Here is a 17,255-nt window from a genome sequence, read left to right as displayed (position 1 = left end):
CCCTTTTCCCTCCTTTGTCCCACAGCACACTCGAAGCCCTACTGGGTAAGCAGTCTGCCCCTGAGCCACGCCCCCAGCCCAAGACGGACTTTTAAACCTGTCCCTAAGGAGTAGTGAGGGAAGCAGGGAGAAGCAAAGGCCACTAGCCTCAAGCAAACACAATTCTTAGGAAGTCCCGAAAAAGAACCGACATCGTTCTACTCAGTCTTCCAAAACACTACTCTCAACTTCAGACTTTGAACATTAAAAACAAATCGAGGCTATCGTAAGAAAAAGTTGAATGGATGAGCGGAACCAAGAAAGAGGAACAGTGGTAAACCGAGACCACACAGACATGCCGACACCAAGTACGTGTTCCTTTTATGATGGCTCCAAACATCTGCAAAGCACAGCCTCAATACCAATTACTACTTGGTGAGCATGAAACATGGCTGTCCCGGCTCTTCCCTCAAGGAGCCTGGTAATGAAGAGTAAATTACGGTCTTTTGTGGCTGTTTAGATTTTACTCCCTCATTAGGGGTTAGTTATATAATGCCCACATGTGAGGTATATAATTTGTCAACTTTAGCAAAAAAAATGGATTATGGGGATTAAAAAAAAAAAAGAGAAGTAGAAAGGTGTCTAATTAAACACAACATAATGTTACTTTAGGCCCAATAAATTAAAGCAAAAGTTATTTAAATCTTCAGGCAGGGAGAGAATATATTTTGAAAAAAAGGCTCTGAGACTCTTCCTCTGCAATTGTTTGGCGGAAAAGGCACCTGCTGCTAAGCCCAAAGACCCAACTTTGATTCCAGGGACCCACACAGCGGAAGGAAAGCCCTTCCCCACTCTGCAAGTTGTCTTCTGACCTCTGGAAGTCCTGGGCCAAAACTGAATAAATTTTTAAAAATTAATGTTTTGTTTGCAAATGCAAAAACTTTTTTTCGATAGTCCCCTTAATACTAAAGCAGTAGAGCGCTTCTGAACTGGGCAACTAGTGAGACGCCTTATGTAGATTTTTGCCTATAAATCAGCATTTCCTTTCCAACAGAAGTGTTAGCTCATCAGGAGAAACTACTGCTTGTAGTCACCATACCACTAGTGAAAACAGTAAAGACCACATTTATTGGTTTCCACAACAGCATGATTTAAAGAGAGTTGGTGCCAAAGATGTTTACTTGATTTAAAGGGACATTTTTTTTTTAAATTTCCTCCCTCTCTACTAACCCTCTTTATTTTACTTCTAGCCATCTTCGTTTTCTCTCTCCTTTCAAACATCCCACCCTGTAACACAAACGTGTCTAAAAACACCTTTCATATAGGGCACATAGGAGCATGTGCCTTTAGTTGCACTTGCCTTTAATCCTAGAGTTTGAGAGGTAGAGACAGGCAGATCTTTGTGAGTTTGAGGACAGCCTAGTCTATATATTGAGTTCCAGGCCAGCCAGGGCTACAGTCATAGAAGAGAACCTGTTTTAAAACAAAAGCAATTAACACAAAACAACACATTGAAATCCAGTCATACAAACCTTTTGGCCAGCAATTTCTTTTTAAAAAACATTTTTTTCCTTTGAAAATTTCATATACTATACACATATACTATGAAATATGATCAGAGCCACTTTCATTTCACCAGCTCCCTCCCTTTCTTAATACACCCAAAATCTCCCTACCAATGTGTCCACCACAGCACACCAGAGTTTGAGTACAACAACAGAGGCGAGCGGCTTTCATCACAGTCTCTCAGGCACCTTGCTTGCCAACCTGCACACCCATGTCTTGTGTACATTCCTACCTTTGTGCCTAGAACACACCCTTTCCCCTGGTTTGCCATCCACTCTTCTCCTCATTATTGAAGTGAGGGCTCAGAAATCAGCTCTCCTGTGAAGCCTTGCTACACTTTCCAAGATGAAATGACACTTGCTTCTAGGATGCACAGGATTTACTTGGCCGGGTAAGATACGCAGAGGGCATATATCTATATGCGTATGCTTCATATATGCAATTCATACTAATTTAAGGAATTAAGTCAACAATCTAAATTGCATATTAATAAAATCACTTCATCTTTAAAAAGTTAATTCACATAATCAAAAAAACCCTGACACCTCAGTTTCTAGAAATCAACCTTTGGGCGCTGAAGAGATGGCTCAGAGGTTAAGAGCACTGACTGCTGTTCCAGAGGTCTTGAGTTTGATTCCTAGCAACCACATAGTAGCTTATAACCATCTATAATGAGATCTGGTGCCCTTTTCTGTCCTGCAGGTGTACATGCAAGCAGAACACTGTATACATAATAAATAAATCTCTAAAAACAAAACAAAAAAAAAATCAGCCTTCGTTTCTATGTGTCAAGCTGGATTTCCATGTAAAGATGCCATCTATAAAACCCTCAGGAGGTTTTTTCAAGCTATGGTTATCAAAAAACCTAAGTAATCAGTTCTGGTTGGTGTAGAACGCCTTTGTCTTTGGCCTAAGCTTCCAACATCTGTGAAACATTTACAGAATAAAGTACACAATGAATTATAAAAAAAAATCACCGGATAATCCATGTGCCTTAAAGAGGAAGCAATAACAAAAGTTTCTACCCACACAGTGGCTTTGGGAGTCTCCGAGATCAACGACAGGCTTATCGCTGGTTTGTACCGTTGGCTATCCTCACTTCCCAGGAAGGCTAATCTGATTTTATTCAGGCAGCAGTAAGTATATCTATCATGTGACTGGTCTACACAGAAGTTTGCTGGTTCCGGGTGATGCAACCCAAATGGAAGTTTGAAGTGAGCTTCTGGAAGCGTCCTTTACTGAAATCCTCCTGCTTCACATACTGCATAGAGCACTGCAGTATGGAGACGGCGGCGATAACTGAATACAGCTGCCATTGTGAGACTGTGAGGGGAGCGATGACGAAGGGTTTTGTTTTCTTCTACATTTGATCATAATATCCAAGATGACATCACTGAGTCATTTACACTAGTTGTAGAATTACCTATTTCCAGACTTCTATGCTAGATTAAAAGATTGATGCCCACAAATCAAGAAACACTGCATTTGTTATTCTGTATTTCTAACCACACGTATGCTGATGAAAACAGTATCTTACAAACTCGGGATCTCAGCTTTGGCAATCACCAGTAACAAAGTCAAAGAAGGAGAGCGCATGAGGGTTCGTCAGGCAGGAGAGGCAAGTTAGGGAGCTAGAGAGTGAGTTATGGATGTGCTTCTGTTGCCAAGCAACATCAGGTGGGGATCTGAAGGAGCAAATGGGAAGAGCTAAAGCTCAGGAGGCTCCTGGCACAGGACAGATGACACGGATGCCTCTGAAGACAGCTACAGCCACAGACACCAGACTGATCGACTGACGTCCTAACTGTCCAGATATTTTATTGTTGGGCAGAGACACTCAGAAGAGATGAAGCAGAGCACCCACTGGCATTCTGTTAAGGGAAGAGAGGGGTGTGAAATGAAATCCTTTTGGACAACACTGCATTCTCAAATGGCCTCCCTCTTCAAGTCTAATCTTGGTAATTCCATTTTTATGGATTTTCCAAAACAGGGAGGTGAAAGCACATGTTCAAAGACGTTTGATGTAAGAGAGAGAGAGAGAGAGAGAGAGAGAGAGAGAGAGAGAGAGAGAGAGAGAGAGAAAGAAGAAGAAAAGAAGAAGAAAAGAAGAAGAAGAAGAACAACAACACAACAACAACAACAATGAGGAGGAGGATGAGGAGGAGAAGGAAGGAGGAGGAAGGGGAGGAGGGGGAAGAGAGGGGAAGGGAGGGAGGGAGGGAGGGAGACTGGGTAGCAGCATTACTGACATTTACACAGCGAAGACAAGGCAAAGAACAAATAGACTGAATGCTAGAAGTGGAAAAATGCCGAAGATAAATCTAATGCAAAAAGTAAGTAAGAAATGCTGAAAAAGCAAACAAATGTCTTGTTCGTATACCATAAACTCTTGCCTACCCCCAAGCCCAGAGAGCTTCATACAAATAGGAAAAAAGATATGAAAGTTCACTCACCAAACTCTCAATGAGTGAGCCATCTGGAACACTTAACTTTTAAATTAACTCTACCAATTAAAAAAGAATGTAGGCTAAAAATACTGATTAAAAAAATACAGGAGTTTTAAAGTAGGTGATGGCTCAGTGACCTAAGGCACCTGCCACCAAGCCTGAGGAACTGTGTGACCCCTGGAGCACACAAACTGTCCTGCCGCCACCTAAGTGCCATGGCACGCATACCCCTCCCACAATAAATACCTGTTTAGGAAGTAGTATTACTCACTTGCAGAATGCTACAAGTGGAATGCAGAAGAACACACGCACACAAAACCTACTAGATTCTGAAATTGCATCATATCAATAGCGCTGTTTCTAAGCAACTGCCTCCTGGTCTTAAGTTTTTAAAGGCAAAGTTACTGAGAAATGAAGGCTATGTCTCAAATATTTAAAGCAACTAGTACCTTTCTCAAATGCAACTGGTGACTTACTTTTCTGAAATACAACAGATTCTGAAATATTAGAAATATTTCAGAAACGTTACCAAAAAAAAAAACAAAAACAAAAACAACAAAACTACAACCGAACAATGACACCCAGTACCTTTAAAACGGAAGTCCAGAGATGGCTGAGCAATGAAAAGGACCAGGGTTTGATTTCGAGCATCTACTTGGTGGCTAACAACTGCCTGTAACTCAGGCTCCGTGGTATCTAATACCCTCTTTTGGCTTGCATGGCCAGTGCATACAAGTGGTACACAGACATGCAGGCAGTACACTCACACACAATAAAAATAAAAATAAGTAACTCTAAAAGAACAAAAAACAAACAAACAAACAAAAAAACAAACCAGAGGTACATAAATCACAAAGGAGAGTGAAGAACCAGACTGTTCTGCGGGTGCAGTGATGAAGCACACACACTCAGTAACTCAATTTTACAGGATGTAACCAGTGAGCACTTACAGGAAGACAGCAAGACACGTGAAGGAAAGGCAGTGAGAGTGTGCATCTGTCTCTGTGCCGCTCCTGGAGGCACTGTTGACGAGGCTTTTCCTATTCCAAGGGATGGTTTCTTCACACTTGTCAACGTCTTAGACACTGTGCCACATCCTGACTCTCCCTTGTCAGTGAAAATGTGACAGTGGCCAAGTCACAGTCAGGAATGGGAACACTGTACAAAGTCTGCATTTCCCTAGACTTAAGCTTTTTAGTTGACAATGGAGGATTCTGGCTTCCCCTATTGTCACATCTTTGTACATGCAGCCGTAAAGAAGTAGAGTGGTCAGATACTAAGTAAAATTACTTTATATGTATATATAATGAATTATCATATATAAAATGTATTTTAATTTCTTAAAGTATACTTTAAATGGTTTTCCTTTAATTTTTTATGTGTATGTGTGTTTTGCCATGTCATTGCCCACACAGACCAGAAGAAGGCTCTAGAAGAGCAGCCAGTGCTTTTAAAACTGCTGTGCTATTTGTCCTGCCACTAAATTTTAGCTATTTTGAAAAAAATTTGCCATAAGGTCACTAGTGAAATACTGATCTTAAAGTTATGGAGTTTTGTGTGTGTGTGTGTGTGTGTGTGTGTGTGTGTGTGTGTGTGTGTGTGTGTGTATGTGTGTTTTCCGGGTAGACTACTTGTTAAGTATGTGAGGTTTGGGTTCTAACTCTAGCTGTGTGTGTGTGCATGCGCACATGTGCCATGTAATTTTTAAAGTTTATGTTTACATTAGAACACCATTTAATATTCAGTTAAAATCTCCCCACTTGAAACAACACTGATTAATTTTCATTTAGTGACAGCAGTGGTTATGACTGGAAAGAGTTTGTTGAGATCTAAGTGTGGTCTGGGGCAATCCAACTAGCCATGTACCTAAGTAGATTTACGTAATATAGTTTGAATATAAATACTAGATTTTAGCAGCAAGAGTGACAAAAACAAACTGGGTTTCCAATGCTGTCGGTAAGATGCACAGGGGTGCCTGTCAAGGAAGCGAGGGCTTAGGTCTTTCCAGACCTCAGCCTCCTCCATCCACTCTACACATAACCCTCTTATTTCATCACAGGCACACTACAAACGCTCCCTGAGCAACTACCGTGGGTTTGTGTGGTATGCTGAGTGCTGAAATGCATTTCACAATGTTAACGAAATGGGTGACAAGCAGATGGGAACAACAGCATGAGAGCTGTTACAGGAAAATCAAAGGCCCATCGGAGAGGCCACCGAGTGGTCCTGGGAGTCAGGCAGGTGTCAGGCAGGTGAGGTGTACTAGGCTGAGGAGGGGAGGGAATCTGAGTTGAGCTGGGGAGTGTGTCTAATGGCTTGGGGACACAAATCTCACAGTGGGATGGGCGGGTCACAGGGTGTATGGATGTGTTTGGGGGAGAACTTAAGGGGCACAGACTTGTGCAGAGCCCCTGCAATCTGAATTTGCTGTTTTTCCCCCAGTGGTCCATATAGCCTGACTGTTCTCACAGTTCCCTTCTGTAAGACAGTCCTGTCTTTCCAGGAAGAAGAAAACTTGCTTTTCTGCAGGGCTGAGGTCCCGATCTTCTACCCACTCTTCAGAAGTGGGGGTTGGGAGTGCTTTACAGCCAGGTAAAGACATTTTCAGGAGCACAGGAGGGGATCATGAGTTTAGAAATCCACTGTTCACTTTTGATAGTAACTTGTTCTTTCCTTCACAAAGGTTCCAGTTGTATGCGCCCTCCCGCCCCCAATCTGCCTTTTCTAAACTACTAAAAGCTAGTTTTCTGGAACTAGATTACAGACAGACTTTGGCCCATTGAACAAGGTCAGACTGTTTATTCTTGACAGGATTCTTTCCCACTGCAAAAAGGTACTTTTAAATGCCACATTCCAAACCCACTGCCAGTAAGCCACTGAAGCATATTTTCCCACAAGAACGGATACCGTGTGCGGTCCCTACCTCACTGAAATCACCCAGCCTTCACAAGGTGCAGACAGTGTAGAATGCCACCATAAACCCTATCAACTCAAGTATAGCCACCAAGTACTCGCAAAACTCGTCCCCACACTTCAGAGGACGGGTAACCTTTACGATGTAATTAATCAAAACACATCCACACATGTCAGAGCATGGTCAACCTTTACAATGTAGTTAATGAAAAAAGAAGTGGAAAAGAGGAAAAGCAAAGGGATTTAGAAATTAAAAACAAAACAAAACAAAAAAAAGCAAATGGCAGAAGATGATAAATCTGGAATTTTGTATTAGTATCCAAGCCTAGAAGTCATAGAGCATCTTATTCCTTATTTTGGGATTTTTATGGTTGAGCTGCTGAATTTACAGCCCCATTTTTAGACTCTGCCAAGCCTTCAGAATAAACACATGAGCAGCACTGCAGTCAATTCTCCTACGCTTTCCCTTTCCTTCATTTGGCTGTTTCCCCAAGACGAGGAGGTAGATTATTTCTCCAGAGCCAACTGTCAAGTTTAACCCTTGGATTTATGAGGGATTTAAAAACCATCAGTGTCCTTACAGATGCCAGGCCCAGAAGTACCACCCACCTTGCATTTCAATCGCCAAAGCAAAGGAGAGCTGAAATCAGGGGTAAAAAGAAAAAAAAGAAAAAAGAAAAAAAAGAAAAAGAAAAACGGTGGACTCAACCACCAAAGATCTCACTGAGAAACAGATTTGAGACAACAGCAGTCAGGTTTAAATTAAGATGGAAAATACCCAATATTACAGTACAACCATTTATCTTAATTTTGGAGGGACCTGTACAACCAAACAGAAGAAAAAAAAATCTCTAATCTTCTCATGTACCCACATGGACCAAGTAAAATAACTTCTGATAAAGGAGGTATCAACTGTTCCTTGAGATACTATAGTTTCTCCAAAGACCCTGAGAAATATTAATCATTGAGTAAAGATACAGCACACAGAAGATGAAAGTGTACAAGTTAGGGTGGTGGGAGAAGGTTTGTGCTCTTGAATACAGAAAGACAGAAACCCGAAGGTTGAACACCCAGACAGACATTCAAGATAGAAACATTACTCTGTTGGGGCTCAAGACATTATCAGAAGTGACAAAGTGGACTGAGATGAGCAGACAGCATCTGTATCTAGGTGTTCCTAATTGGTGCAATGGCACAGACTGTACTGTGGGAGGAGCTGGAAATGTACCCACCAATTTGTGAAAACAGGGAGCTGTGAGGCAAGTTTAAAGAGCAACTAGACATTTAGTGGTATTAGATAATTAGTGACATATATTGATGTGTCTGGCTGGTGATGAAAAGAAAGAAACTTAGGTTGGGATTGGCCTGTAAGCCGATATACAAACCAGCCACAGAGCTGGGAATTCATTACTTAGGAACTGGAGAATCAGGACAACTTCCTCATTATCCACCCCGTGTGAAACTTGGAATTGAATGGATAAAAACATTTAAGCCAACTGTTAACAAAATTTCAGTAAGATAGCTTGACTTACACTATGAGATTAAAGCTCAGACAAAAATGAAGAGATGGCTTACATCCCCCAACTTTACACGGCAGATGTAGACAGCTGTAAACAAGTTCACACATCCAAAGAACTAAAGAGGACACAAAAAGCCTAGTTATAGAAACATTGTTTTACATTCAATTTCAAGGACCTTTGTCTCATAGTCTGGGTCTGGAAATAAAACCTGCAGGCAGAGAAACTTAGGAGATCATTTCCTGGCACGGCACAGAAAGTGTATCCACATAGAAATGTTAAAGGTAAGAGACAAGAATATGGCATCATCTTCTGGAGCTTAGGGAATCCCCTCAACCTCAGCATGTGTGCGGTCTTGACATTTGAGTCTGATGTCAGGCTTCTGAGATTTGAGTGACACCATATGGAATGTTTACAACAAGACGTTAAAAAAAATAAAAAAATAAAGCCAGGAGATGACTAGACTCTATGTGCACCATACCTGGATGGGACATGTCAGCCAAACGTGTACAGAACACGTGACAAACATCCAGTTCTTTCTCTGAGTAAAACACCCCCCCCAGGCAGGAGCATTACGGATCAACTGTTTCTGTCCAAAACTAATTCATAACAGTCACCATTTATGAAGGAGCTAGCCTTTGGTCAGTGAATGAAAGCCTATATTTTATGGACAAGGAAAACAGTCACTTGATTCACCTCACAGGCAGCCCTGTTGTCGCATGCACACACCACCTATAGCGATTTTCTGTACAGTGCAGAATTCATTGTCTTTCTACCACGGGAGACACTTTACAGTGATCATCGGTGTCCGCCATGAATGTGAGTGCGTTAGCCCATAGGACAGCAACTCAGCCGAGTTTTATTACCACTGAGAATGAGCAACGGAGGATCTGGATGAGTTTTCATGTTTGTTTTGGCTCTGGCATTTTCCACGTACGCAGCCCTAGGAATCCTAAAGAAAAACGTGTCCTGTTCCCAGCTCTGCACTGCCCCCATTGTGTTCCACTTCCCTCCTTGGTGAAAGCGAAAACGAAAGCGGCACAAACACCCCATTGTTAAGTATGAAATATGTGCTGGCAACTGGAAGTTTTAACAAAACAGTCCTGGTTGTGTCATGGCAAGCTGTTGAGACGGGAGGGCGTTACAGGAGCCTTTCCGGCTTCTGAGGTGTGTCCTGAACTTTCTCTGAGGTGCTGAGGCGACAGGGCTTTGGGGTTTTTCCATGATTCTCATGTAACGCCGTCAGTTTGATTCATTCAGTGTGCACCGGCAGCCTCTGGAGGCTTCTGTGGGAGCCACTCAGCTGCCGAGGCTGGGACAGGTCTCCATAGTAAACACAACATGCTCAGAGAGGAAACAAACATAAAGAACGTATTTTCTCATGTAAAAGATGACATTGTTCTTTAAGCTCTGGTCCTACTTCACTTTGTCACTTAAGCGTGCCAGCTGGGTGTCATGCAAGGAGCTTGGCTTGTTCTAAGCACACACACGGAAAACAAGTGCAGACTGCTTGATGCTCACACATGCAGAGGACCCGAATCCAGACAGGTTCCGGGAGGAGGATGCTGTGACCCATGTGAACATCCCGCATCCTGGCACAGGTGAGTGGTGTGGGCTCTCTGGCTCCAGTCTTGGCAGATCCACGAGTCACGTGGCCTCGCGGAACTGGAACCTCTCCCTTCATTGTATTTCCTGTTTCTAAAGACACATCTCTTTGTGTGTCTGTTGTATTCAGACCTGTCTCCCAATTTTGCTTGTAAGCTCGGAGAGCAAAGACTTTGTCCACTTTAGTTCAGCATCACCTCTAAGGTTCATGAACAGAACCTGGCACATATGAGGTGCCTGGTAATTGTTTGCTGACTGAAAGCCAGAACCCTTTTCCATTCCTTTTCTAAGCATATAAAAGTCTCTGTCTGAAACTGAATAGTTTCTTCAGTGTTTACCAAGTGCTAACAGCACTGAGACAGGGAAACACACACACACACACACACACACACACACACACACACACACCTGATTGCACTGGCCCGTGGCAGTGTAAGCAGTTCAAATTTTTAGAAGGTTATTACTGCCATTACAAATCCCCAAGTGATATATATATATATATATATATTTGTACTTTTTAATGTCTCTCTAACAACAGTCTTACTAGGCTTACTATTTATTGTCTTTGGTTGATTTCTACGTGGGAAAAATGTTTTAACGACACGTCTTTTACTACTGACGATATGGGTGGGCAGAGAAAAAAGCTTTGGAGGAAGGTCACGTGTGAAACCATTGTAAAGTTTTTACAGAGACCTGAGAGTACAAGCTACTGTTAATGATCAGGAGAAAAAAAAAAAAAAAGGCCATACAATGACTACATGCACCAACACAGACAGGTGAGGAAACAGTGAAAGCTGCCTGATAATTGCCCTATTCCTTTATTTGGAAGATGTTAATTATCTTAGACGAATACAAAACCTCTTCAAAGCCTCTTCTAAAGCTTGCTAATATCAATACACAATGAGTCAGAAAAAAGGTCCCGAAGTAAGCAGAGGCACAGCATTCCTGTAACCTCCGCTTTCTGCTGAGGACAGAAAGTCTGATCCAGCCAGGTGATTATTTCGGCAAAGAGGATTACTGTAAATGCAAGGCCTCAGCTCTGCATGCACCTGAGTTCCGACTAGTCACTGTCTTTGGTGATTTCTACATGGGAAAAAAATCTTTTCAGGACATGTACATCTTTTAGTACTGAAGGAATGGATGGGCCCAGAGAAAGAGCTTTGGAGCAAGGCCACATGTGAAAACGTTGTAAAGTTTTGTTTTGTTTTTTATTTTTTTTTACAGAGATCTTAGAGTACAATCTACTGTTAATGATCCAGAAAAAAAAGTCATCCATGACTACACATTCAAACCATCTTTCAATCGTCACCCAAAACTAAACTATGGTAAGTAACTTTCACGATTCTGCTCAGCGATTCCAGCCAATGAGCTCTTTGTGGGATGTCTGGCTTGGTATGTGGGTACTGGGGGTCCAAACTCCACACCTCATCGCACAGCAGGGACTACTAGCCGCTGAGCCTTCGTGTCAGCCCCTAGAGAAACAGCTCTCATGACATGCACTTTGTATACCATGGTACAAGATGAGCTCGGGCATTTGAAGGTATAAGTTTGACTGAGCCCTTCAGTTTGGTACCAGCGGGTAGCTATGTGGAGTACTAAAACGACCTGATGTATAGGCAATTCTTTCCTGATTTTTCTTATGACTCAAATGCATGTGTATACATGTTGGCATTTATTAACTTATTCATTAAGACATATTCCCTAAATGCCCATGAAAACATCCAGGTGGAACGAGACTGAGTATCTCTCTCTGGATGACTCACCGCTTTACAAATAAAGGCCCCAACTAACTACCAACAAGATAGGAAATATTATGAAAACTATTTCTGCAGGGGCTGGAACAAAGGCTCAGAGGTTAACAGTGGTTGCTGTGCAATCCTGAGGACTGGAGTTGGACCTCTAGCGCCCACATAAGAGGCAAGCCTGGAGGCAGGCATAGAGGCAGACATAGAAGCAGGCATGGAGGCAGGCATAGAGGCAGGCATTCCACAAATACCTCTAACTCTGTGGGAACTGACTGATTCTTCCGGCTCCTCAGGCACACAGGCTTATGCACCCTGCACAGGGGCACACACACACACACACACACACACACACTCAAGGACCTAATGCTAGTCGCACGAAGGAAAGAACAATCAGTTTCTGCAGGTGTTTGCAGGACAGGGTGTGTGAATCAAGCCTTGATATAATAGCTTAAGTATATTCACATTTTTCACACAGTTATGGTGGTGGTCTCAGGCCAGTTAATGCGCAAATCTTTTGCTATTCTGCAAATTAAGTGGCTTTCCATTTCCTTGTGTGACATAACCTACTGCAAAATGGGCAATTCTTGGCAGTGAAGTGCAAGCTATTAAAAGAATATTAAAAATAACATACCAGTTCAGTATGTTAAAGCTGAAAAAAAAATATATATACATATACGTGTGTGTGTGTGTATACTCTGTTTTTATATGTGTATGTAAAAATCAATGCATCATTTTACTATGTAGCTTTTTTCCTGTAAGCAGGAAAAAAATACTAACAGTGGGAAATATTTTTAATGTAGTACCCTAAAAAAATAACCAGGTTGTGGTGGCGCAAGCCTTTAATCCCAGCACTTGGGAGGCAGAGGCACGCAGATTTCTGTAAGTTCAAGGCCAGCCTGATCTACAAAGCAAGTCCCAGAGAGCCAAGGCTACACAGAGAAACCCTGCTTCGAAAAACTGAACCAAACCAAAACACATACACAAAAAACCGTTATCCCTTACTATTGTCATTAAATTCCAAATACCATTCTTTGGAATGAAGTCTTTCCCAGCTGCTAGCACCTTTTTATATTATGCCACTATATTAAATATAAATTAGACAATACAAATTAGATATCAAATACTCGTAGACGTATGTTTGCCACTGCCCTGTTCTTGGGTTATGAAATAACTAGTCTGTATTTTCCTGTTTAAACATACCAACTTTCAGCAAGAATGGGATGCCAACTGACATTACCAGCTGACTTACCATTCTTCACCTGTAACAAAGGAAAAAGAATAAAGCAAAACCCAACTGTGTTTCCTGTTTTTATTTATAGTTATTATGACAATTTAGGGGATTAAGACAAAGTCTCCTGCTGTCTCAGCTCATCCTTCCTCCAATTAATGTGCCCAAGGACTAGTTACTTTAACTGCACCCTAGTGATTGCCTCAGTCAGAAATCCTATTCAACCTTCTCCCCAGGGTCCCCCGAAAACAAGCCAAGTCACTTCCTAGGGAAGCGCAAAGCCTGCCTCACCCTTCCCAGTGGGGAAGCACAGACTCAGCCCTTTCTGGTGTGGCAAGGTAAGAATCTCAGGCCTGTCCTTTAAATATCCCGTCGGGGCTTCGTCGTCTCTAAAAGGCACCGGCGGAGAGGGAACACGCAGGGTTCATCTTTCAAGAGCACAGTGTTATCTCAAAGAATGCTTCAGAGAAATCTGGTGCCTTGGGTAAGGATCCGGGGCTGGGAATGGAAGGCCATGGGATCTGTGCATGGCACAGAGAGGGAGAGAGAAGGGGGCAGAAGGGAGGTTTGTGTTCTTCCTGACCAAGCTGCTTTTCTCCTCAGTGTCCACTCCACTCCTGGACTCTGCAGGAACCTGGGGAGGCTGCTTTTGTCTGTTTTTCTGCGTAGACTGTCAGGCCTTCTTGGCACATAGGCATCAATGACAGAAGCAGCCATCTCACTCCCTTACAACAATGGCCAACGATGCCACCCTCCCATTTCTCAACAGGGGACCCCACCCGGGTCAAGTTCGGGTCAGGTTCGGATTTTGGACCCTTGCTGAGGTGGAAGATGGGATTACCTGAGGGAGCATTTCTACAACTTTACTCACGGTCTGCATCTCCTGTCTCACTAGCAACACAGCGAAGAAAGAGCGCTTCACTTCTAGCTACCCCCAAGTTTCCCTCATAAGAAGAAAGAATTAAGAATACTGACTGCTGGGTGCTCTTCTTAGAATTCTGTAGAATTCAATGTGGTGGGTTATAGAGAGAAACAGGAGTTAGTTAAAGGTAAGGGCTATTATGGCCCTGCATCTCACCAAGACAAGTTCACTGTCAAATTATGTATTTTGCGGACTATAAGACACACTTTTCCCCTTCACTTTTGGAGGAAGTGACCTCTTTGTTGATGTCCGATGAACAACAAGAGTCAGGGGGAAATTACGGTGCGTCTCACTTTCCCCAAAAGGGTGTGTGGGATGCATCTTATGATCTGAAAAATAAGCTAATTTATCTCTTCCCTGATAGCATTACAGCTTCATCCTACCAGGGCAGGCAGTGTGGCTATTTCTCAAGTCACACTGCAGACAGGTGACACTCCTCTTGCCTTCGTCACCCTGACCCTGAGCTTCATGTTCTTCCATCATTAGGCACGCAAGTCTAAAACCACATGGTATAGCAAAACATATTCAGAAACCTGTAACTGACTCCTTTCTAGTGGCTAAGATGCCAACAGGCTAATTTCTGCAATGGGTTCCATAACAAACCCAGCCAGATGTGTCCAAAGTCATAAGCAAAGCGCTTGCTTTCCTCTTAGCCAGGGCTAATAAAAAGCACAAAGGCATGGTGGTGGACACCTTTAATCCCAGCACTCAGGGAGGCAGAGGCATGGCTTCTGTGAGTTCAAGGCCAGCCTGGTCTACAAAGAGAATCCAGGACAGCCAGGGCTACACAGAGGAAAAGACCTGTCTTGAAAACCCCAAAACCAACCGACCAACCAACCACAAAGACATTCTGTTCATGGACTAAGTGTGGGTAGAAACAGCATTAGGAGCATGAAGGGGGCAGTTTGTCGTTTAAAACAGGAAAACTACATTTATGAAATAGACAGTTCTCTCACTTACCACCGAGGTAAGGGCCATTTGAAAACTATAGATGCGGGCAAGGCCAAAGTCAGCCAGCTTTATCTGTCCACTGCTGGTCACCAGAATGTTCTGTGGCTTTAGGTCTCGATGCACTACTCGGTGAGAATGAAGGAAGTCCAGACCGCGGAGAAGCTGGAACATCATATCCTAAAGAACAAACACACAAAAGTCAAAAGCTGCTCAGAGCAGAGCATGCGTGGTAGCAGTCCCTGAATCCGCAGCAGACACGGCAAAGGAAGGCTGGTCCCTCACCTCTTCTTACTCCCACCTTCTAGTACACTGCAAAACACTTAACCCTCGACGTGTATTTTATTAGTGAAAGGACAGCTTAAAAGTAGTTTTCCATGGTCTAGAGAATGTTCTGGAAGGCTGTATCAAGAACAAGTGCTGGTGGCTCATGCTGGGGATGAGAACGGAGGTGGACTGAGGGGAGTGCATTTTACTTCATACACTTTTATTTCAACTGTCAACATGTGGCAAATAAAATAATTTAATACTTTCAAAATGGTTATTTTTATAGTGCATATTCCTGAGTGTTACGTTTCTTAATGTGTTAGCGTAAATCACAACACTGAGGTAAATCACCCTAGTTTCACAGGTCAAGAAATTCATATATTGGAGGAAGTTACATAGGAAGCTCAGGGTCAAAATTTAGTCAGGTTTATAGTAGGAATTCAAATCCAAAGTCTTGATTTGCTGTAGAATATAAAAGCAAAACAAACAAACAAAAAATAAAACGAAACAATTTAAATCTCTAACACAGCCCTTTGCTAGTTAAATGAAGAGAGAAATACAGAAAACAAGGCAAGGTGTTTAATCTCTCTGACTCCTGCTTTCACTGAGGCTGTTGCTCCAGCCGTGCTGATGCAAACAGGCCAACATTTCTCCTATCATCTCTACCATGACCCTGGGTTGTTCACTTCCCGTGACAAATGGGGACCCTCTGAGCTGTGAGCCAAAGTAACCGTCTTCTCCGTTAAGTAGCTTCCGGTCAGATAACCCGTCACAGCAACCTAACAAGCACTAATGTACAAGATTGGCTTGGGCAGTGAGACTGTCGCTAGGATAAACCTGGTTCATGTGGTTCACAAGTGGCTGGAGATGGTTTTCAGGAAGAATATAAAAGCTGTAGGCTAGAGAAGTCCCAGAACGCTGAAAGCAGAATTTACTAGAACATTCCACTGGGGGTATGTAAGGCCAGAATGCCAAGAGGAATATGGATAGTAGACCATGATGGATCAAGACTTCTACCAGGAATTGGACCAGAGATCATTGACAAAATAAATAAATATGGCTGAGCTCTGCTGGACCCTAAGTATCTGAGTGAGGCTAAGAGCACACTTAATGAGATCGTCAGGCAGAAGATGCTTCAAGGCAGCGGAATATCCAGACTGTAGCATGGTCACTGCTCACTGCATTTAGGCACGTTTATAGTAGGAATTAAAAACCCAAAATGGAACACAATGATGGGAAAAATATCTGCAGTTTGAGAGCACAAAGTGCCTTTAGAGCTGTGGACAGAATTGAGGATGTGAGGAGAAAGCAATTGCACTTGTTAAAGAGATTAATCAGTGAGTGCCAAGAAAGAGAAACCACAAACTTTCCATGAAGATAGTAAGCAAGGCACCTTGCCCCTGTGGTCCTACTTATAGAAGATGTCAGAGTATAAAACTTTAAGCTCACCTGAAAATCTTGCGTTTGGAAAGAGAATCCCTGATTTAAAAACAATAAGCCTAGCCAGGCGGTGGTGGCGCACACCTTTAATCCCAGCACTCGGGAGCCAGAGGCAGACGGTACGCTGTGAGTTTGAGGCCATCCTGGGCTACAAAGTGAGTCCAGGACAGCCAAGGCTACACAGAGAAACCCTGTCTTGAAAATAAAATAAAATAATAAAATACAAATACAAACAGTAAGCCTGAACAAAGAATGCTACCATATAGCTCCCCTATTTCAAAGGGGCTGCACCGGGAAGCACTTCCCTTAGCTTGCTGTGCAGGTGGCTTGGAGGCCACCTCATCAGTACTCCTAGAAGGCTATACATCTGAATAGGCCTCATCAGAACCTGTCACCCACATGGTACTGCTTACAGGCAAGCAGAATGCAACAGTTACAAGGTAATAGAAGCGCACCCCAAGGTTCCAGAAAACAAAGAAACAAAACAAACAAACAAAACCAAAAAACAAAACAAAACAACAACAACAAAAAACCCACCAATGTGAATCAGGGTCAGAGTAATTGGAGAAAAGAGCTAAGAAGGTGCGAACGGGAAGAAGCCGACATTTCAAGGAAGACTGCAGGATGTTGGAGATGCCAGGAATGTGGGGCACTGGATGAGAAAGGCTGAAGCTGAGT

At 42.8% G+C, this 17,255-nt stretch overlaps 2 protein-coding genes across 10 annotated transcripts in view; one reads left to right on the top strand and one right to left on the bottom strand.

Moving 5' to 3' along the window:
- CDK6 (cyclin dependent kinase 6) overlaps positions 1-17,255 on the bottom strand; it is a 200,764-nt gene that overhangs the window by 90,434 nt on the left and 93,075 nt on the right. For all 6 annotated transcript variants that reach the window (XM_084784968.1, XM_084784971.1, XM_084784970.1 and 3 more), the window contains one exon: positions 14,883-15,050. In XM_084784968.1, coding sequence (XP_084641094.1) covers positions 14,883-15,050 — 168 coding nt within the window. The remainder of the gene's footprint in view (positions 1-14,882; positions 15,051-17,255) is intronic.
- LOC311599241 (uncharacterized protein) lies at positions 9,497-15,375 on the top strand. 4 transcript variants are annotated; one of them, XR_014779826.1, is made up of 5 exons: positions 9,497-10,023; positions 11,252-11,352; positions 13,237-13,338; positions 13,770-14,049; positions 14,985-15,375. XR_014779826.1 is itself a non-coding variant. In XM_084784975.1 (5 exons), the coding sequence occupies exons 1-5, from the start codon at positions 9,878-9,880 to the stop codon at positions 15,004-15,006; spliced, it is 474 nt and encodes a 157-aa protein (XP_084641101.1). In that variant the 5' UTR covers positions 9,497-9,877; the 3' UTR covers positions 15,007-15,375. The 4 variants fall into 4 exon arrangements, 2 of the variants coding, with proteins under 2 accessions (XP_084641101.1, XP_084641100.1); XM_084784975.1 differs by having other exon boundaries at positions 13,770-13,872; XM_084784974.1 differs by lacking the exon at positions 14,985-15,375 and having other exon boundaries at positions 9,502-9,589; positions 9,861-10,023; positions 13,770-14,835.

This window comes from Acomys minous, assembly GCF_964271855.1.
Source record: "Acomys minous genome assembly, chromosome: 6".
NCBI classification, from domain to species: Eukaryota; Metazoa; Chordata; class Mammalia; order Rodentia; family Muridae; genus Acomys; species Acomys minous.
The sequence above is the reverse complement of the archived record's forward strand: the minus strand, read 5'-3'. Positions and strand labels throughout refer to the sequence as shown.